This window comes from Podarcis bocagei (genome assembly GCF_964188305.1).
Source record: "Podarcis bocagei genome assembly, chromosome: 2".
Classification (NCBI taxonomy): domain Eukaryota; kingdom Metazoa; phylum Chordata; class Lepidosauria; order Squamata; family Lacertidae; genus Podarcis; species Podarcis bocagei.
Window position 1 is genome coordinate 12,214,713 of NC_138126.1, and position 22,654 is coordinate 12,237,366.

The 22,654-nt window shown below is 45.2% G+C and overlaps 1 protein-coding gene across 5 annotated transcripts; it reads left to right on the forward strand.

The window, feature by feature from the left end:
- Positions 1–206: 206 nt before the first annotated feature.
- LOC308580468 (uncharacterized protein) lies at positions 207–22,650 on the forward strand. 5 transcript variants are annotated; one of them, XM_081182156.1, is made up of 11 exons: positions 207–497; positions 1,261–1,413; positions 6,124–6,173; positions 9,752–10,308; positions 11,562–11,679; positions 13,006–13,088; positions 13,695–13,821; positions 15,254–15,349; positions 16,102–16,260; positions 16,349–16,477; positions 20,736–22,650. In XM_081182156.1, the coding sequence occupies exons 4-11, from the start codon at positions 9,931–9,933 to the stop codon at positions 21,902–21,904; spliced, it is 2,259 nt and encodes a 752-aa protein (XP_081038282.1). In that variant the 5' UTR covers positions 207–497; positions 1,261–1,413; positions 6,124–6,173; positions 9,752–9,930; the 3' UTR covers positions 21,905–22,650. The 5 variants fall into 5 exon arrangements, with proteins under 5 accessions (XP_081038282.1, XP_081038283.1, XP_081038280.1 ...); XM_081182157.1 differs by lacking the exon at positions 207–497 and adding an exon at positions 7,077–7,175 and having other exon boundaries at positions 993–1,413; XM_081182154.1 differs by lacking the exon at positions 207–497 and having other exon boundaries at positions 993–1,413.
- Positions 22,651–22,654: the final 4 nt, after the last annotated feature.

Sequence of the window (22,654 nt, forward strand, 5' to 3'; positions counted from 1 at the left end):
GTTCGAATCCCCGTGACGTTGCTCGGTCCCTGCTCCTGCCAACCTAGCAGTTCGAAAGCACGTCAAAGTGCAAGTAGATAAATAGGTACCACTACGGCGGGAAGGTAAACGGCATTTCCGTGCGCTGCTCTGGTTCGCCAGAAGCGACTTAGTCATGCAGGCCAAATGCCCTGGAAGCTGTACGCCGGCTCCCTCAGCCAATAAAGTGAGATGAGCGCCGCAACCCCAGAGTCGGCCACAACTGGACCTAACGGTCAGGGGTCCCTTTACTTTACATTTACTGTGTGACAGCAGCATTTACACTTGTTGCTCTGTTTGCTTTTGTCTCTAGCGCTGCTGCCTCCTGCTGATGTGGCCCTCGAAAGGCTGCCCAGAAAAGGCTCCCCATCCTGATACAGTCAACAATCTCGATTCTCCTCGCGCTGTTTGTTATGGGGCCAAAACAGTTCCACCCAGACGGAAGAGGGAGCTATCGGGAGGCTCCAGGGAGCTGCAAGGTTTGCAGAAGTGTGGGCAGGACAGTTGCTTGGCATGCAGAAGGTTTGACCCCCTAGAATCTCCCAAGTGCTGCTAGTAAAGGCTTCCTGCCTGAAACCTTGAAGTGCTGCTACCAGTCAGTGTAGGCAGTGCTGAGCGAGACAGACCCAGTTGACCGACTCCGTAGGAGGCTGATTCCTGTGTTCACTTTGCAGGCAGAAAATGCCAGGCAACATCTCAAACTGGGAAGCTCCCAGCTATACTAGGAGCTTGGGAAATTTTGGAGATCCTCTGCCCGTCGAAGGAGGCAGCAGCCCTGGGGCTGGATGGACTAGTGGTCTGACTCTGGCACAAACTGCTTTCCCCCCCCTCCCCATTCCAACATGTGTTTCACTGCCTTTTGCTAACTGCTCAGCTTGCAATCTTATGCTCTTCTCCCCCCAATGCCCCTTTTCTGCCCCCCAGCCAAATGCACCTTCTACTTACAGGCTCCCCCCAAGAAACAAATTGCAGTCAGCCTGCAGAGGGTTCAGCAACTCAGCTGGGCAGAGGAGGAAAGTCCTCCACTTTGGACAGCACCCCCCCCCCGTGGCCCTCCATTTCCTGCCTCTCTAGGAACGAGAGCTCTGTCCCCTTAACCATTCGAGGGCCAAAGTATGCTTGTGTGCCTCTCTCTCTCTTGCCTGTTTGGGTTGTTTTAGAGCAATTTGGGTATTAAAATGCATGCAAAGGGGCTGGGGGTTCGTGGCTTCTGCTGTTGCACCCGTTTCTTTCCTTAACCAGGAGGAGCAGGAGGAGGTGGCTGGTGAGAAGGAGGGAAGAATGAGGGGTCCAGATGGAGGAAGAAGGGAAGAAAGGAGGAGAGAAGCCCAGCTGAATCCTCCAGGGGGATTTGGAGCAGTCTCTCAGCCAGATCGGATTCTTAGAGGAGTTTGGGTGAGTAAACCTCAAAGTGCAGCCTGGATAGCTCACTTGGTCAGAGCCTGGTGCTGATAATGCCAAGGTTGCAGGTTCAAGCCCCACATTGGCCAAAATATTCCTGCACTGCAAGGGGGTTGAGCTAGATGACCGCAGGGTCCCTTTTAACTGGACTACAACTCCCATCATCCTTGTCCTCTGGCCATGCTGGCTGGGACTGATGGGTGTTGGAGTCCAACAAAAATCTGGAAGGCCACAAGTTTTCACCACCAGCACCTCTGGGGTATAGAAATGTAGGGGGAAGCTGTGGTGTTTTCCTCCAGTAATTGTGGGACTTCCTGTATGGCCAATGGGCCAGGGATGATGGGAGATGGAGTCCACCAACATCGGGAGGGAGGCAGGTTATAGAATCATAGAACTGTAGAGTTTTGAAGGGACCCTGAGAGTCATCTAGTCTAACCCCCTGCAATGCAGAACTATTTTGCCCAACGTGGGGCTTGAACCCACAACCCTGAGATTAAGGCTTTCATTCTCTGCCAATGGTTTCTCCACCTCTGGTGTGTAGGAGGGCAGCCTTCAGCCCCACCTGCGCTATACATTTAGAGCCGTATCATGTCACTTGAAACAGCCACGACTTCCCTGCAAAGGATCCTGGGAACTGTAGTCTGTTAAGGGTGCTGAGAGTTGTTAGGAAATTCCTATTTTCTCTCACAGAACTAAACTTCCTAAAGTCCTGACCAGAATCCCGCCTGTAAGATCAATCAGCTTTCTGGGAGAAATAAGCAGAGCCTTCTTGCTGGTAGCTCCACTCTTACAAAACAACCTCCAAAGTGATACGCATATGATCCTATCAATATAGACCAGACTTTTTGTCCCTCCAAGTGTTGCTGAACTGCATCTCCCATCAGCCCCAGCCAATATGGCCTGTACTCAAGGCTGATGGGAGTTGTAGTCCAACAACACCCAGTGGGCCAAAGGTTTTATCCACCCTGGGTATAAGCTTTTAAATGGTTTTGATACCCACATATTGAAGGCAGCATTTTCTTTAAAAACAAATAAAAATGTAGTGCTGCTGTTGATTTGAAAATTGTTTTTAGACTGCTTTGTATTATTTTAGACTGTTCATATTATTTCTATTTTATATTCTGTTATTTATCTTCATATTATTTATATTCTTTTAGGCTGTTTATATTAGGACCATTTATATTATTTTAGGCTGCTGTTTTAAGTTCCGCTTTTATATCACACAACACTTCTGTGGCTTCACGCTGTGGAATGGCATATAAATTTGCTAAATATGCTAAATGTGCTTTGGTGTTTTACAGCTGGTTTTCCTGCAAGCTCCCTTGGGTGGGCTTTGCCCTAAAATGCAACCTAGAATATATTATTATTATTATTATTATTATTATTATTATTATTATTATTACTACTACTACTACTACTACTACTACTACTATTAAGACTGATGAGGGCTTAGTGCTAGACTTTGCCCAACATGACACTGAGTTCAATTTTCTGCTCATTCATATGACAAACCTAGACAGCATCTTAAAAAGCAGAGTCATCACCTTGCCAACAAAGGTCCGTATAGTTAAAGCTATGGTTTTCCCAGTAGTGATGCATGGAAATGAGAGCTGGACCATAAAGAAGGCTGATTGCCGAAGAATGGATGCTTTTGAATTATGGTGCTGGAGGAGACTCTTGAGAGTCCCATGGAGTGCAAGAAGATAAAACCTATCTATTCTGAAGGAAATCAGCCCTGAGTGCTCACTGGAAGGACAGATCCTGAAGCTGAGGCTCCAATACTTTGGCCACCTTATGAGAAGAGAAGACTCCTTGGAAAAGACCCTGATGTTGGGAAAGATGGAGGGCACAAGGAGAAGGGGACAACAGAGGATGAGATGGTTGGAAAGAGTTCTCGAAGCTACCAGCATGAGTTTGACGAAACTGTGGGAGGAAGAGTCAGACACGACTAAACGACTAAACTACAACAACAACATAGTTACCTGACTAGGCTTGGGCTAGTCACTTTCTATAGGCCTCAGTTTTTTCATAGAATTGTTATTGGGAATAGAATTTGCAGAGTAAGGGACTCCTGCAACATTGCCCAGAACTCCTTAGAGCAGGGGTGATGGAACCTGTGGTCCTCAAGATGTTGCTGGACTACAGTTCCCATAATCCATGACCATTGACCTTGCTGTCTGGGACTGATGTGAGTTGGAGTCCCACATACACCTGGAGGTGACAGAAGCATGATGAGATTTTGCAGTCCATATATACATACACATTTATTTATTAACAATTAATTGCATTTTGACTCCACCCTTCCTGATGGGCAGCTCTTCACTGTACGTTTATCTTCACAACAACCCTGTGGGGTCGGCTGGGTTGAGAAGTAAACTGGTGCAAAGTACAGGGGTCATTAACTGTTTTGAGAATAAATAATAGATTTTGGGTACAATATCAAGTACGAAGCGTAGGTGAGAAGGTGGAACGAGAGTCTAAAATTTACAGCATGTGCCACCTTGAAAGAGAATATAAGGAAAATGATGTACCCTTGGTACTTGACACCTACGAAATTGGCAAAGACGTATAGGATGAGTAGTAAATTATGTTGGAAATGTAAAGAGAAGGATGGCGATTTTTATCACATGTGGTGGTCATGTGAGAAAACAAAATCATTTTGGGAACTGATTTGCAACGAATTGAAAAAGATGCTTAAATATACCTTCCCAAAAAAGTCAGAAGCCTTTTTTGCTGGGCTTGATGGGAGAGGACACTTGAAATTTATTGTCTTTGTTTGTATTTTGTTTGTTTAAAATGGAAAATCAATAAAAAAGGATTGGGGGAGGGAGAGAATAATAAACTCTCGTATTTTTTGCTCTATAAGACTCACTTTTTCCCTCCTAAAAAGTAAGGGGAAATGTGTGTGCGTCTTATGGAGCGAATGCAGGCTGCGCAGCTATCCCAGAAGCCAGAACAGCAAGAGGGATTGCTGCTTTCACTGCGCAGCGATCCCTCTTGCTGTTCTGGCTTCTGAGATTCAGAATATTTTTTTTCTTGTTTTCCTCCTCCAAAAACTAGGTGCGTCTTGTGGTCTGGTGCGTCTTATAGAGCGAAAAATACGGTATTCTGTCCTTTGATACCTGAGGTGCATAGCTTCATATAGTGTTCCAGTGGTTTTCAAAGGCTGTGGCAGGAGAGAATGGCAAGGGTGGCAGGAAGATGCAAGGCCTATCAATATTCTACATTGTACTTCCAATCTACTCAATTGCATTTTCTTTCCATTTCTATTACTTTCTTTCACACACTATTAAACCAACTTTCTACTTCTTTTTCTGTTACACATTCTGTTACGCACAGGGTGGGGGTGAGGGGCGGTGGTGGGACTGAGTGTGGGTATGTATGAATATTTTTAAAGATTGTCTGAAATGAATGTTTGGTTGGTTGGTTAGTTGGCCTCTGTTATTTTCTCCTACCAATAGGGAACCTATGGATACCCCATAAGGGAAAAAGGGCAGATTTTGTTTACAACAGTTTGTATATCCGTAATATGTATGTATAAATGTATTAATGGGGGGGGGTCTACATTGGGAAGGAGCAGTGCTTTTACGTAGCTGCTTTGTTTTATACTGCCTGGATATCCTCCGGTGATATTATATGGTAGCTGTGTTTTATGTTATGAATCAAGCACAGCTAGGAGTTGTTTTGTTTCCCAGTGTATTTCTTATCAGTAAAATATTTGGTATTATGCAAGGAAATGTTTATTTTGAATGTGAAGCTCGGGGGGGGTGTCGTCTACAAACAACAGGTCACCACGATTCCCCCCCCCCCAATTTTTTAATTGATTTTCACAAAATTATAAACCAACAAACAAATAAGCTAACATAAATCATAACCTTATTAAAACTAATCTTATTAACATTGTTAAGTGACTTCCTCATATCCCCCTAGTTGAATTTCAAATGTATATCATTTTAACGGTTTTCCAAATTCTTATATAATTAACTTAATCACTTAACATGTTTCTTTCTTATTCATTCAGCGTTAAACATATTAATCCATCATTTTACATATTTAAATCCTAAGCCTATCTGGCTATTGCAAGCTTTTTCCAATTAATTTAACTTAACGTATTTAACTAAATAGCCATTAAATTTCATCCATTCTTCCTGGTACTCCTCCTTCTGGTCACGGTCAGGTCGGGCTTTGAAAGCTCTTTGTGGCTCTTTGGCTTACAAAGCACCTTCGAAACACATCCTTCCCTCTGAAAGAATTCTGGGCCCTGTAGTTTTACCCTGGGCGGAGCCACAATTCCCAGCAAACTACAGCTCCCAGAATTCTTTGAGAGGAAAACAGCAATTTGGTAACTGCTTTAAAGGGACAGTGTGCGGGCACTGTCTTTTCTGTATGGTGTGTTTGCAGGAAAACAGAGCTGTCCTTAGAGTACCCAGATGTGTGTGTGTGTGCATGTGTGTGTGTGTGTGCATGTGCATCAGACTAGCCCTCAAAGTGTTGTGATGTGTTTGCTTGTCTGTGTGTGTTTTGCCTTTGCAATACATCTGAAATGCTTCTCTAAGGGTTAAGCTGACCGAGTCTCTATTCCTAGGATACCTTTGAGGAAGGAGGGTTGTAAACTGCTTTAAGTCACTTCCTGCTTTTCATCTCTCTCTCTCTCTCTCTCTCTCTCTCTCTCTCTCTCTCTCTCCCAAAAAAACCCTCCCCCAGCCACTGTGGGTAAGATCCAGGCTGTGATGTCCATTGCTGGAGGGGATCTGGTGAGTTTCTTGCAAAAGTGTGCGTGGGTAGATTACAGAGAGCGGGGCAGGGGAGATTTGCAGCATGAGAGTTGTCATGAAACTCAAGGGGGTGTCCAATAATTTGCCACATTTGCTCCCTTTCTCCTGCCCCCTTCTTCATCCTCCTCCCCAGCTGGGGCAGATGGAAGCAAGCTTGGCCTTTTAATTTGGAGGGTGGGGTGGGATTTCGGGGAGCCCCCCCCAAAAAAAGAGAAAAAAGGGGAGAAGGCAGTTTTCAATTGTGAGAGTGTGGAAAGGGGAGGGGCAAGGAAAACACACCCCGGTTTGACCCCCAAGGCAAGGAGGGCGGCCGTTGAGGTCACTTTCCCCATCCATCTGAGGTCACTTTCCCTATCCATCTGGCCGCCTCACCTGAAAAACAAATAAATGGGAGATCGCAGAGCTGTGGAAAGGTTCAGAAAAAGTCCAAAATGATCAAGGGGGTTGGAGCATATGATGAAAAGAAAGGTTGTTTTCTGCTGCTCCAGAGAAGCGGACACGGAGCAATGGATCCAAACTACAAGAAAGAAGATTCCACCTAAACATTAGGAAGAACTTCCTGACAGTAAGAGCTGTTTGACAGTGGAATTTGCTGCCAAGGAGTGTGGTGGAGTCTCCTACTTTGGAGGTCTTTAAGCAGAGGCTTGACAACCATATGTCAGGAGTGCTCTGATGGTGTTTCCTGCTTGGCAGGGGGTTGGACTCGATGGCCCTTGTGGTCTCTTCCAACTCTATGATTCTATGAAAAGGTTGCAGCATTTTGTGGGGGGGGGCATTGTTTATAGAGAAAAGGGAAAGGAAGAGGGGACATGTAAGATTATGCAGGGTGTGTCACAAAAAGTGGGTCACAAAAAGTTTTCCTTCCCTCCCTTCTAATTCTAGAATTTTAGGATGCTAATGAAACCGGATGTTGGTAGACAAGCAAAAGGAAGGACTAGTTTTGCACCTTCGTTCTGAGCCTCATGGAAGCAGCCCCCCCAGGTGCTTTGCCAGTGGAATATAAATGTTTAATAATTATCTGTACCGGTGAGACTCTCAAATCCTTACATGGGCAAAACGGCTCCCAAGTGGTCGGGAGCAGCAGGCCGTGGTGGAGGTGGGGACCCCAAAGTTTGTATGAGCAGAAAAATATACTTAGGGAGGTGGAATTAAGGGAACGCCCCAATTAATTCAAGGGTTTCTGAGGCCTCTCGGTGGTTGTGGTGAGGAGGAAGGGAAAACTGGGAGGGAGGAACGGAATGGAGTATTCTGAGAAAGGGCACGGACTGGCTTGCATTCCACACTGCAGTGCTTTTGAACGGGTCCTGATAATAGCAACAAGAACAAATTGCCAAATTCTTCTCTGCTAACTGTCCAGTAAATTCATTTGCGACCTGCGGTAGCCTGCCTTTTTAAAATGAATTATTTATTTATTCAATTTTAATAATACAACAATGTGCAGGAACCTGTCTTGCAGCAGTTTTCAGAACCAGGGACGCACAGTAAGTAAGTTGACCACAACATAAAAAGCAAAACTTAATCATTTCCCCCTAGGATTAATATGTTATTTGTTTTCATTAATATAATATTAATAAATTTTATTTTATTTAAAAAACATACTTAAAACAATTCCCATACTGATGCAGGTCGGGGGGGATCTCTGCTTAATCGGCTTGTTGGAAGAAGACGGTCTTCAGTAGGAAACAGAGACGACACCTGTCTAATATTTGAGAGGAGGGAAATCCACAATATAATTATAATTATTAAAATTTTATTATTTATACCCCACCCATCTGGCTGGTTTTCCCCAGCCACTCTGTGAGGCTCCCAACAGAATATTAAAAACACAATAAAACATCAGACATTAAAAACTTCCCTAAACAGGGCTGCCTTCAGATGTCTTCTAAGTCAGATAGTTGCTTATTTCCTTGACATATGATGGGAGGGAGTTCCATAGGGTGGGAGCCACTGGCGAGAAGGCCCTCTGCCTGGTTCCCTGTAACCTCACTTCTTGCAGGGAGGGAACCGCCAGAAGGCCCTCGGAGCTGGACTTCGATGTCCGGGCTGAATGGTGGGGGTGGAGACGCTCCTTCAGGTATACTAAAGGCCCAATATCACAATATTGTGCAGGATGGACCTCCTGATAGGACGGCATTTGCTGGATTCCCCCTCCTGCAGAGTGCAGTGCAAAGTTGGGTATATAGGGAGTGATACAATATTCTAGCTATAGGGTTATTGAACATAGCTCAGCAGCTGACTAGAAGCCAGTATTGCCAATGAGTTTCAACCTAGTCTTGTGTGTGTTTCCTCAGAAGTAGGCATGTATGTGGCTACAGCTTTGGGCAAAACAGAAGTCCTTACCTCACCTTTTAAAAATAATTATCCCAAGTGTATAGGTCTCCTCCCTGCCAGTGTTTTGCCGGAGGGATTCAAGCACATTACAGAAAATTAGGTTATGTGCAGTTAAGGTGTTCCCTCTGTTGCAATAAAATGCACTTAAAGAAAGAAAGTGACTTTTTGCAGTTAGGAAAGTGACAGGAAAATGCACTGAACAGTATTTTGCTGCAGGGATTCTACTGCATGCTGGAAATTTAGGTTTTAGAGTGGCTGGGGCTGCCTTAGCTGGATGGGCGGGGTATAAATAGTAAAATTATTATTATTATTATTATTATTATTATTATTATTATTATTATTCCTTCAAAATGCTCTGTTCCAGCAAACCTGCTTTTTCAAAAACACCCACATTTTGCAGTTAGGAAAGTGACAGTGAAACGCATGGGAAAGTGTGGGAATAATAATAATAATAATAATAATAATAATAATAATAATAATAATAATAATAATTTATTATTTATACCCCGCCCATCTGGCTGGGCTTCCCCAGCCACTCTGGGCAGCTTCTAAAAATAATAATATTAAAATACTGTAATACATCAAAAATTAAAAGCTTCCCCAAAGAGGGCTGCCTTCAGATGTCTTCTAAAAGTCTGGTAGTTGTTGTTCTCTTTGACATCTGGTGGGAGGGCGTTCCACAGGGAGGGCGCCACTACCGAGAAGGCCCTCTGCCTGGTTCCCTGTAATTTGGCTTCTTGCAGCAAGGGAACTGCCAAAGGTCCTCAACGCTGGACCTCAGTGTCCAGGCAGAACGATGGGGGTGGAGACGCTCCTTCAGGTATACTGGGCTGAGGCCATTTAGGGCTTTAAAGGTCAGCACCAATACTTTGAATTGTGCTCGGAAACGTGCTGGGAGCCAATGTAGGTCTTTCAAGACTGGTGTTATGTGGTCTTGGCAGCCACTCCCAGTCACCGGTCTAGCTGCCGCATTCTGGATTAGCACCTCTGATGAGACAGTCCGCAGTCAAGTAAGGTCTCAGCCTGTGTATACCAGATGAAATTGGTAAACAGCTGCCCTGGACACAAGTGTCATAGCTCCTCTGCTGCAAAAAACTGCAAAATCATTACAGGAGATCATGTGGCCCGTACTGGGCCCCGATGGAGCAGGTGGTTCCGCTAAATTGCGCACCTTTTTGTTTTTCTCTGTTATTCTCATCCTTGGCTTTTCTCTCCCTTTCCTGTAGCGATGAGACCCAATGGCTTTCTGGAACCCTTCAGTTTTGCCTTTCTGATGTGATGTGACTGCCTCATTTGGCAGTGTGGCAGAAGAGCAGCCTGCAGACTTTTGCGGGCCCACGACGTAGCATCCGACCTCCTCCTGCTCCCCTCCAAATTCTGCCTTTACCCCAAGAAACTAGAGAGAATGAGAGCAGAACAAGGAGACCCGTTGGCTGTCGGTCTGCAGTTGGAGGCCGCGCTGGAGAACCAAGTGAAGACAGAAGACTCGCAAGACGTGGTCGGCCCCAAAGCGGTGGCCGTGGACCCGTCTGCTGCCCAGGCTGGGAGCAGTAGAGGATGCTGGGAAAGAAATGGAGCAACGGTTGTCCTGAGCGAGGAGGATGCAATTCCCTTAGACGCGCCTCCGCACCGGATGCTGAATTCGACTTGGCCCACGAAGGAACAACCCCTAGCTGAAGAAATGCAGAGCTTCGTGGCGAGGTTGAGTGACGGAGAGGCTTGTATCCCAACCACTGGCCTGGCCAAAGATTTCCTCATGAAGAAGCAAGAAGAAGATGATCAGGTGAGCGAGTTGCATCCTGGTATTTTTCCAAGTGATTATCTGGTGCCGCAGGTGGGTGACAAGTAGTGCATTCTTTCTTTAAAAAAATGTTTAGGGGTACTCTCATTTTGACTCAAGAAAACCACCATTTTATAGTTCAAATTGGGAAAAATAAATACAGTGGTGCCTCGCAAGACGAAAAGAATCCGTTCTGTGATTCTCTTCGTCTAGCGGTTTTTTCGTCTTGCGAAGCAAGCCCATTGACGGATTAGCGCTATTAGCGGCTTTTAGCGGCTTATCCGCTGATCGGATCAGCTGATAAGCGGCTTAGCGGCTTAGAAAAAGGGGGGGGAAAGGGAAAAAAAAACAGCAGGAACTCTCAAGACATTGTCGTCTTGCGAAGCAAGCCCATAGGAAATTTGTTTTGCGAAGCACCTCCAAAACGGAAAACTCTTTAGTCTAGCGAGTTTTCCGTCTTGCGAGGCATTCGTCTTGCGGGGCACCACTGTACAGTCAGTGGACAAAAGGCCTCCATCAGGGGTAGCAAGGGAACTGACGATTCACCGTGCTAGAGAAGAAACTTTTTTTTTTTAAAAAAAAAATTAGTTTCTTCTCCCATTAGATTCACAAAATGTTTAGGGGTATGTGTACCCCTGCGTCCTCCCAGAAAAAAGGCACTGGTAATATGCTGGTCATCTAAGTCGGTCGATTCTCAAATGTTTCACTGTGGCAGGAGAGTCTCCACTGTTAAGCAAAACAGTGTAAAACAGCAGTCAAATATTTTAAAATGAGCTGGTAGCAAATGAAGTAAGGCTGATTAAAAAAACAACACTTTTATTTTTAGATCAGTTTTGTTCTGAATTTAACAATATTACAAACCACTGGTTTAGGGTGAACAATTAATGAAAGTGGTGGGGAGGAAGGGAATTGATTACTGGGAAGCCAGCCAGGAAGAGCCAGCCGAGGGCAGCAACATTTGAAAGAAGAAAACTTAAGGCTTTGAGACAGTTTGCTGCCAGTTTCCTGATCTCAATCTCTGTTTCCTGATCACCGACTTCAGAGAGATCCTTTTGGGGCATCTTGCAATCCTTTGTGTTACTTCGGGTGCTGCCACAGAGAAGGCCCTGCGTGCTCAATATATGGGTCACTGCTGGCAGTTGTTTCAGGAACTGGGCCACCGTCGGAAGACTGGAGTCAGGCTTATGTGTGAAGAGCTGGCCCCTTTTATTTTCCTGACTTGGGGGGGGGGTCCCCTCTCTTTGTTCTGTGTGCAGGTGGCATTCATGGATGTGGCTGCTGACTCCCCCCAGGCAGGGGCTCCATCAGACATTTTGCAGAGGCCCCTGTTCAGAGTGACGGCGCACGAAAATGATGGCGACACAGATTTTCCTGGTAAGGATTTCTGGTGCTTGAAGGTCCCTATGGATCACCTATATATTTTGGAAGGTTGGACCAACTTTCCCAAAATGTATTCTTTCTGTCGCTTGAGGCTCCTGCTCTTAAATAAGATGTTAATTTAACCATCATAGCAAAGTGACATCTTTTATAGCTCCTTGTGTTGCTGTCTTACGGAATTCAATATACGATTCAGCAGCAACAATATAAGGGTTTTGTTACCTTTACCTTACACCATAATTCAAGAGCCTAGTCACTATTTTAAAAACCTTAAACCTGTGGCAGTGAATCAAAAAACTGCGGTTAACATTTGTACTGCGGACCAGAATGTTTTTCCAATTCTGACTTGATGGGTGAATGCTAACAATTGTCCTTGCAATCCAAACTTTTTAGTTATCCTTACTTCTGAAAGCCTTTCAGTTTAAGCACGATGGACTGGAAAGCGATGCCTTCCTTTGTTCTTTTAATGGAAAATCCTTAACGAAACATTGAGCATTAGCACAGTGGAGAGAGACCTTGTGTTAATCCAGAAGAGAAAGCATAGTTTTGTCATTGGGATCATCCCAACCATTTTGTTCTGGTAAAATTGAGCAATTAATTGTTCACTTTGAGTGCCACTCCTCATTCCAGGTGAAAGATATAGTTTAGTGACTGAATTAGAATAAATGGAGTATGTTCTTAAGTAGCATACATGAGAATACCTTTTTATGTTGTGAACTGCCCTGTGATCTTTGGATGAAGGGCGGTACACAAATTATTATTATTTGATTACATTTTATTAAGTTACAGTGTTTTTAACATACACAGTCAAAACAAAATTTTATCCTTTCTCTTACTTTTATCAACTTCTCACCCCATTTTCCATGTTCTTGCTTCTCCCCTTTTGCACTTTATTGTCTATTAAATCATAACTACAGTATAATAATCTAATTGCTTCTGTAGCTCATAGCTCAAATCCTGCTCACACGTTCATCATACTATAATATTTCTTTATAATAGTCTGAAAAGGCATCCGTTCTTCCTTAAAACAGCATTAGATTCTCTTAATTTTGCCAGTTCTGTATAGTCTATTATCCTACAAATTGAATAAATAATTCTAACAATTTTCGTGCACTCAGAACAGGTTCGCAGCTTATCTAAGTATGTTTTGTGTTTTCTTTCTTTCTTTCTTTCTTTCTTTCTTTCTTTCTTTCTTCTTTACATCTCTCAACACATTTTAGAGTTATTTCTTATCTAGCACACCAATAATGACAGGAGTCGAGAGCCCCGTTTTAAATGTGTTGAGAGGGTAACTGTCTTGTCATTGTGTTGTCTGCTTTGCAGGTGGAGAGCTGTTTGCTGAAATAAGTCATGGCTCATCTTCATTTTGTGCTGAGATAGAAACAGATACTATGGATTCCGATCAGGTGAGGCAAAGACCCTCAAAGGGACTTCCTTTTGTTGCACACACACACCCTGGAGGTCCACATTTGGCCCTTGAGTCTTAGGTTCCCCCAGTGATTTTTTTTTCTGGGGGTACACAAGGGTATGCATGCCCCTAAACTTTCTGTGAATCTTAACGGGAGAAAATACTAAAAAATTTTAATTTTTTAGTTTCTTCTCTAGCACAGTGAATTGTCAGTTCTGCTGCTACGCCTGATAGAGGCTTCATTTCCTTTCCTGGTGTTTCCTGAGTCTCAGACAGAAGCGGGCGTTTAATGTGTGAAGCAGTGTGGAATGTGGATGTGTGGTGTTTTACTGATGAAAGTTTGGCCTCGTTGAGTGGCAATATTTCAATATAAGTAATGCATGTTCTTTGTACTTTTTGTCCATTTACTGTCTTTATTTCCCCCTGATTCGAACTATAAAATGGTGATTTTCTTGAGTCAAAATGAGACTACCCCTAAACATTTTTTTAATAGAAAAAATTGCACTGGGTTCCCCAATCCTGGGATACAGGGAAGTGGAAAGTTTTCCACCTTGCGTGGGACTCTTTGTGAGAATGACTCCCCGCCATCCCCACTTCCTTCCAGGGGCCTGTGACCTTTGAGGAAGTGGCTGTGCATTTCACGGAGGGGGAGTGGGGCCTGCTGGACCCAGACCAGAGAGCCCTCTACAGGGACGTCATGGTGGAGAACTACGGGAACGTCGCCTCTCTGGGTAAGGATCCCTTCGCTCTTTGGTGGAGGGACACTGACGAATGATCTGCAGCCCTTGTGGCAGAGAATCGGGCCTTGCATGCAGAAGGTCCCAGGTTAAGTTCTGGGCTGCGAATGTTCCCTGCCTGAAACCCTTAAAGGCTGCTGCCAATCAGTGTAAGCTATCTTCTTATAATCCTATCACGGCTCTGGGTGAAGTCATCTCAAATATGTCAGCTGGATAGCTCAGTTGGTTAGAGCTGAGAGCCAGTGTGGTGTAGTGGTTAAGAGTGATAGACTTGTAATCTGGGGAACCGGGTTCGCGTCCCAGCTCTTCCACATGCAGCTGCTGGGTGACCTTGGGCCAGTCACACTTCTCTGAAGTCTCTCAGCCCCACTCACCTCACAGAGTGTTTGTTGTGGGGGAGGAAGGGAAAGGAGAATGTTAGCCGCTTTGAGACTCCTGAAGGGGAGTAATAAAGCGGGATATCAAAGCCAAAGTCATCGTCGTCTTCTTCAATCCCCATATGGGACAGCTGCATATTCCTGCATATTGTAAAGGGGTTGAATTAGATGATCCTCAGGGTCCCTTCCAACTCTGATTCTATTTTGAACCATTCTATGTTGACACATAGGGACGCGGGTGGTGCTGTGGGTTAAACCACAGAGCCTAGGACTTGCCGATCAGAAGGTCGGCGGTTCGAATCCCCATGACGGGGTGAGCTCCCGTTGCTCCTACCCACCTAGCAGTTCTAAAGCATGTCAAAGTGCAAGTAGATAAATAGGTACCACTCTGGCGGGAAGGTAAACGGCGTTTCCGTGCGCTGCTCTGGTTCGCCAGAAGCAGCTTAGTCATGCTGGCCACATGACCCGGAAGCTGTACGCCGGCTCCCTCAGCCAATAAAGCGAGATGAGCACTGCAACCCCAGAGTCGGCCACGACTGGACCTAATGGTCAGGGGTCCCTTTACCTTTACTTTTATGTTGAGATATAAGGAAGGGCCACAGCTTACTGGTAGAGCATCTGCTTTGGAGGCAGGACATCCCAGCTTCAATCCCCAATATCTTGAGAGGTGTCCAAACCTATAGAGAACAGATGGACAGACCACTCTCTAAAATAAGTAGCAGTTAATTGCTAACAGCCATTGACAGATCTCTCACACTCTCAAGGTGAGGAACGTCCTGGCCTGCAGAACCTGCAAGACCCTAAACTCCCATCTTCCCTGATTGCTGCCCATGCTGGCTGCATGTGGATGGGAACTGGAGTCCGAGAAAATCTGAAAGCCTGCAGCAGATTCACCCTCAATCCCTCAGTTAGAAGATCTTGCCTTCTAAATATTGTGCTGGAGTGGCAGTGGCCAGGGTGGTTTCAGAGTGGCTGGTACGAAGTTCCTCAAGAAAGCCAGAAATAATAGCTTTGGTGTGTGTGGTGGGCTTTTTTCTGTTCTTCCCCAGAAGGGCCTCCGGTTCCTAAACCTGATCTCATCTCCTGGTTGGAAGAAAAGGAAGAGATACTTGACCAGAGCTCTGAAGAAGGAGAACAACCAACAGGTAGCTTCTTAATTGCAGCATTTGGGACGTTTTAGGGGGGCAGGCGGGGCTTGTCAACCTGGGAAGGAAGCCCATCTAGGAGAATGATAAAGAAAACAGGAAAACAGGAAGACACAATGAGAGATAAAGGAGGTGCTGTGGGATTGGTGGAAGTCAATGTCTTGTTGTTGTTTTAGTGTTTATAATATTAACTTGTAAGATATGGGGTGTTTTTTGTTTTTTTTTAGTTTTCGAATGTTGATTTTTGTGTGTTGTCTGTTGTTATTTTTTGATATCTTTCATGTTGTTGTTGTTGTGTGGAAAATACTAATAAAATTTATTATTTTTTTTTTTAAAAAAGTAGAAGGAAACTCTGATCCTCCCTGGTTTTTGCTGCCAAGGATTGACTTAGCATGTCTTCCAAACCCGGGGCTCGTGATTAAGCTCCTTCCCTTGGTCATAGTTCATGGTTCCTGAGGAACAAGGCTATGTCCTTGGGTAGGAGAGAGCTTTACCACGAGGCCCAGTTAGGAGGCCACGCTGAGCCAAACCATGGCTGAGCTCTGGACATCGAAACGTAGCTAGGAGGAGCAAAGCAAAAAGCAGCTGTGAGGTCCTTTTCAGGAGCTTCTCCAAGCCAAGTTTTGGCCTGGCCTGTTGTGTGAACCAGGCCACCGTCTGATTCGTGAGGCATCTCCCCAGGGTTTTGGGGTGAAATCTTGTGGTTTAAGGTGCCATTTTCCCCTTACGATCTTCTTGGTCTCCTATTTCAGTGGCTGATCTCTGGGCGAGCGAACACAGCGGGGGACCGGCTGAAGTAACTCCGAAAGGGAGCGAGATGGAGGAGGCGAAGGAAAGCGTTGGAAATGGAAGAGAAGCCGAGACGCCTGAGGGAAATCAGCCGAGAGAGACATGGCAGACGGAATCAGCTGGTAGATTTACTTATTTGAAGATTCATATCCTGGTTTTCTGTCCAATTCAGACAGAAAGTGATCTTTTCTCCCCTCCCCCTCGCTACAGATAATGCGACTGGGACCTCCCTCAGCATAGAGGACTCCCAAGAGGAAGACCTTTTGTTGGAAGAGCCACTCGAGGCACAACCAGGAGGATCCCAAGAGGGCATTTCTTTTGTGACTGAAGCTGCAGAGAGTGAGTGTCCGCTACGAGCCAGGATGGGGCCCCTCTGCCTTCCCACCAGATGCTGTTTGACTGCGGCCACATCTGTACCAGACAACCAAAGCGGTCTTATCCCGTTTTAAACAAGCCATGTTTCTTTTCTCTTTTTGGAATAATTTTTATTTGGTTTTAAAAAATAGAAACTTACAACAAAATCAATTAAAAGTCCATATGAAGAGATTGCCCCAAATCTCAAGATTTCCCCCCACCATCCCCTCCATGGGTCCTAATGTCAATATTTACAACTGCATATCAGTCCATTATCCACTTTTTTTTATCCGTCCAAATTGTCCATAGTCTTTGTTACCTTACAAGTGAGGTTAAAATCCTGCTAATGTTTTCATCTTCTTACAATGGTCTCCTGAATAATAATAATAATAATAATAATAATAATAATAATAATAATAATTATTATTATTATTATTATTTATTATTAGAAACAAAAAATACAGTAAAATATCACAGATTAAAAGCTTCCCTGAACAGGGCTGCCTTAAGATGTCTTCTGAATGTCAGGTAGTTGTTTATCGCTTTGACATCTGCTGGGAGGGCGTTCCACAGGGCGGGTGCCACTACCAAGAAGGCCCTCTGCCTGGTTCCCTGTAGCTTTGCTTCTCGCAATGAGGGAACCACCAGAAGGCCCTCGGTGCTGGATCTCAGTGTCCGGGCTAAACGATGGGGGTGGAGACGCTTATAAATTATAATTTCCCCCCATTCTTTTTCTAAAGTTCTTGTCCTCTTGGTTCCTAAAGCTTTCCAGTTAATTTTGGCATTTCAGCGTAGTCCATCAACTTGGTTTGCCATTCTTCCCTGTTTGGGATTGTTTCTTCTTTCCCTCTCAGAAGCCATGTTCGTTGAGGGTGCTGAGAGTTATTAAGAAGCACAGCCCTTCTCTTCACAGAGATACAATTCCCTGAGTTCGATAGGAAGAGGGATTGACTGTTAAGCCATGCTGGGAGTGGCGGTTCTGAGAGGGGAGCAGGGCCTTCCCCACAGTTCTTAATAAACTACACTTCCCAAGATTTTTTGGGAGCGGCCATGATGGTTCATAGAATCATAGAATCATAGAGTTGGAAGAGACCACAAGGGCCATCGAGTCCAACCCCCTGCCAAGCAGGAAACACCATCAGAGCACTCCTGACATATGGTTGTCAAGCCTCTGCTTAAAGACCTCCAAAAGAGGAGACTCCACCACACTCCTGGGCAGCAAATTCCACTGTCGAACAGCTCTTACTGTCAGGAAGTTCTTCCTAATGTTTAGGTGGAATCTTCTTTCTTGTAGTTTGGATCCATTGCTCCGTGTCCGCTTCTCTGGAGCAGCAGAAAACAACCTTTCTCCCTCCTCTATGTGACATCCTTTTATATATTTGAACATGGCTATCATATCACCCCTTAACCTCCTCTTCTCCAGGCTAAACATGCCCAGCTCCCTTAGCCATTCCTCATTAGGCATCGTTTCCAGGCCTTTGACCATTTTGGTTGCCCTCCTCTGGACACGTTCCAGTTTGTCAGTGTCCTTCTTGAATTGTGGTGCCCAGAACTGGACACAGTACTCCAGGTGTGGTCTGACCAGAGCAGAATACAGTGGCACTATTACTTCCCTTGATCTAGATGCTATACTCCTATTGATGCAGCCCAGAATTGCATTGGCTTTTTTAGCTGCCGCGTCACACTGTTGGCTCATGTCAAGTTTGTGGTCAACCAAGACTCCTAGATCCTTTTCACATGTACTGCTCTCAAGCCAGGTGTCACCCATCTTGTATTTGTGCCTCTCATTTTTTTTGCCCAGTGCAATACTTTACATTTCTCCCTGTTAAAATTCATCTTCTTTGTTTTTGCCCAGTTCTCTAATCTGTCAAGGTCGTTTTGAAGTGTGATCCTGTCCTCTGGGGTGTTAGCCACCCCTCCCAGGTTTCTATACAAACTCTCACACACTGCCTCTGGCCTTCATCCAGGCAAAACAGGTGGCAACACCAGAGTTCAAGGAGGGTGCAAGGTAGAGTTGGTCAGGGGTGTCGCCTGTGAGGTAACTGGGGGGGGGGCTTGGGAGGGGCATTTGGCACCAAGGCATGAGGCACCCACTGTTGGGTTTGGGTAGCAATGACATGGAGCTGCCCCCGTCTGACCCCAGGTGTGTTTTGGTGGTTAGAATGGCAGGCTGGGACCTGTGACTCCGGAGTCCAAATCCACACTCGGCCAGGAAGCTCACTGGGGTGACTTTGGGCCAGTCACTTTCTCTTGGCCTAATTTACCTTGCAGAGTTGTTGTGGGATAAAGTAGAGGTGGGGGGGGGGAGCCAGGTATAGCACTTGAAACACCTTGGAGGAAAGGAAAGGACATAAATTTAATAACAATACAGTGGTACCTCTGGATGCGAACGGGAACCGTTTGGGAGCCCCGTTCGCATCCTGAGTAGAACATAATACGCGACTGAGCGTGCGCGGGTCGTGTTTTGCCGCTTCTGCGTGCACATGACGTCATTTTGAGCATCTGCGCGAATGGCGAAACCCGGAAGTAGCGCGTTACATTACTTCTGGGTTGCTGTGGAGCGTAACCTGAAAACATTCAACGTGAAGCATATTTAACCCAAGGTATGACTGTACAGTGATATCTCGGGTTAAGTACTTAATTCGTTTTGGAGGTCCGTTCTTGACCTGAAACTGTTCTTAACCTGAAGCACCACTTTAGCTAATGGGGCCTCCTGCTGCTGCCGTGCCACCAGAGCACGATTTCTGTTCTCATCCTGAAGCAGAGTTCTTAACCTGAGGTACTGTTTCTGGGTTAGCGGAGTCTGTAACCTGAAGCGTCTGTAACCTGAGGTACCACTGTAGTCAGTTGAGGAACACAGGAAGCTATCTTATACCAAGTCAGATCCTTGGCCCACCCAGCTCAGTATTGTCTTCCCTGGCTGGCAGCAGCTCTCCAGGGTTTCATACCCGGATGGCCATCTGTCATGGATGTTTAAGCTGAGATTTCTGCATTGCAGGGGGTTGGACTGGATGACCCTTGGGGTCCCTCCCAACTCTACAGTTCTATGATTCTGTAAGCAGGGAGTCTCTCCCAGCCCTGCACAGAGATGTCAGGATTTGAGCTTGGGACTTTCTGCATGCAAAGCAAGTCGTCTATCACCAATCTGTGGTCTTTTCCCTTTTTTATTATAATTTTTCTTAAATTTCTGTTTTACATTTTAGAATATTCACTTAAACAACCTTAAAACATCAGTGACTTCCGTTCCTCTCTTTCCATGGTTCATATTGCACAACATAAATCCCTGCATATTTTATATAAACTAAACCATTCAGTATTGCATTATAACATCCACCAAAACTTATTTACACTGTTGAATTTATCTTAATGCTGCCCACATTTTCAGATATACACAATTTTCCTCCGTATATTCAGTAAACATTTTCCAATCATCTTTAAATGTATGTTCTTGTTCTCTTCTTCTATATGTTAGGTCCACAAGCTGCGCATGTTCCATCAGTTTCAGTTGGCATTCTTCTTTAGTTGGGACTTTGCTTGTTTTCTATTTTGGGGCTAACAGAACACAAGCCGCAGTAGTGGCATAAATAAATAACCTTCCCAGGTGTCAGAAAGGTTGTGTTCTCTTCCCTTAAAGATGCCAAAGGGATCTACAGGCAAAAGAACCATTTTTCAGCTCTTTGTTCTTTGCAGAAATAGACATTGCTATTTCACAGAGTTTGAATCTTTTATATTTCCTTTTTTAAAAAAATAATATTTATTATTTTTTCCAAAGACACTAAAATAAGAAGAAGAAGAAAAAAAAAAAAGACAATACAATGCAACACATCAAATTAACAAAACAAGACAAAGACGATAAAATAAATCAAACAATTTCATTATCCCATCTTTCATTCACTTATTTCCACAACCTCCTCACACCTCCCTTTTTGTATTCCACTTCTATTAATTATTTCAGCAATTCCTTTCCATCTTCCTCTGTTTTCTATCCTATAATTATCTTAACTCATTCTAACCTTATTTTTTCCTTTAATACTCTATTAACCTATCTGTACTTAATTCCTTATAATATTTCTACTAAAGCCATATAACTTCATTTCAACATTTTTCTAACATTCATTAATTTTACAATATTTCTGTAGATAGTCTTTAAACTTTTTCCAATCTTCTTCCACCGACTCCTCTCCCTGGTCTCTTTATATTTCCTTCGCTTTTGTATTGATCTCTCTCCCTCCCTCTCTCCTAGGTGATGGCTGGGAGAGCGAGAGTGAATGGGAACCATACGGAGTGTTGTCAGACGATACAGAGGATGAAGATAATGTTGGAGATCAAGGAGGACTAGAGCAAAACGGGGACGACCAAACAGAAGAAGACTGGCAGGACAAACCCAATTGCCAGGGCAGCGACTTCAACGGGTTGCCAGCTCCGGCGAAAGTTTACAAAGGCAAAAGAAAAAACCAGTGCAAGGTTTGCGGGAAGAGCTTCACGCGCAAGGCGAGCCTTAAGGTGCATCAGAGAATCCACACGGGGGAGAAGCCCTACAAGTGCACAGTCTGCAGCAAAGGCTTTTGCGACAAAACCAGCTTTCTTAGACATCAGAGAATCCACACGGGCGAGAAGCCGTACAAATGCCCCGAGTGCGGGAAGAGCTTTAACCGGACCACAAATCTCATTACGCATCAAAAGACGCACGTGGAGACCCGGGAGAAGACGTTCCACTGCTCGAGCTGTAGCAAGAGCTTTTACAACAAGTACAGTCTCAAGACTCACTGGCGCAGCCACACGGGGGAAAAGCCCTACAAGTGCTCCAGCTGCAGCAAGAGTTTCTGCGACAAGTCGAACCTGGAGGCCCATTGGCGGGTGCACACGGGCGAGAGGCCCTTCGAGTGCACGGAATGCGGGAAGAGCTTCAGCGACCGCCGGACCCTCCTCCGACATCAGAGAATCCACACCGGGGAGAAGCCCTACAAATGCACGGAATGCGGGAAGAGCTTCAACGACCTGGCCACGCTGCTCCGGCACCAGAAGATCCACACGGGCGAGAAGCCCTATCGGTGCACCGAGTGCGGGAAGAGCTTCAACCAGAGCTCTCACCTCATCCGCCACCAGAACACGCACGACGCCCAGCGCCACAAGGGCCGGTCGCGCAAGGCCAAGGCCGCGGTCGGAGCCAATATCTTCTTGGACATCACCCAGAGCTTCACTCCAGAGAGCATCGGCTTCACGCAAGAGAACTATTACGGATACGCTCACCCTGCGGAAACGTTTCACTGGCCCATTACGTCTTACGCACCCTCGGCGGAGGCCGGAGAAGGAGGCGTGCCCAACCTGTGGACAATCGAGGAGACTTCCGTCGGAGATCAAGCCATCCTAGTCATGAAAGAGTTAACCGAGGACAGGACCTTGACGCTGTGAAGGATGCTCAGAGCAGGGAAGGAGCTTCATCCAGGCCTACGGCCATCGAGTAAGATTGTCCGGTCAAGCAAGAAAGCCGTGCTTTAGACATTCTTGAAAAGAAGCATGTTTGAAAGCAGAGATGTATCGATCCAAGATCTGACTGGCAGAAGCTCCGTTTGGATCTTTAGGCACAGGATCTTCAGAAAGGGAGATCCAGCTCTGCAGGGAAGATTCCTTGCATTTCACAGCTATGCCCACTTCCTGCTTGACTTAGAGGAGAGATCTATCATTACTGAACAGGGATTCTCAAAGATTACATTTTTGGGTGTACACCTTCAAAAAAAAGGGAAAAGAGGCAGAGCATTAAAAATAACAATGTTTTGGTTCTGACCCAGTTGCTGCTCTCTTCAGCTTCCAAAATCGATGGTGATTCTGTACTCTCTCAGACTAGATGGAAGCAAAACGACTGAGATTCAGCAACTGGCTGTGGCAGAATGAATGACAATCAGGGTGGTCTGTAAAAAAAACACCCCGCTTTTGTCCTCCCCCATATTTCGAAAGATGGTCATTATTTAACTTGGTGGGAGGGGAGGGAATTTGGACACCCATCCTGCTTGTTCTGACCCACACCAAATTTTAAAGAGGGTGTTTTAAAAGGGGTTCGTTGCCTCTTGGTATCAGTTTGGTTAAAAATTCTAGACTCTCACATTTTTTAACCTGATCGTATAGATTTGCTCTAGCAGAGATGGAAGTGGAAGGGAGGGTTTT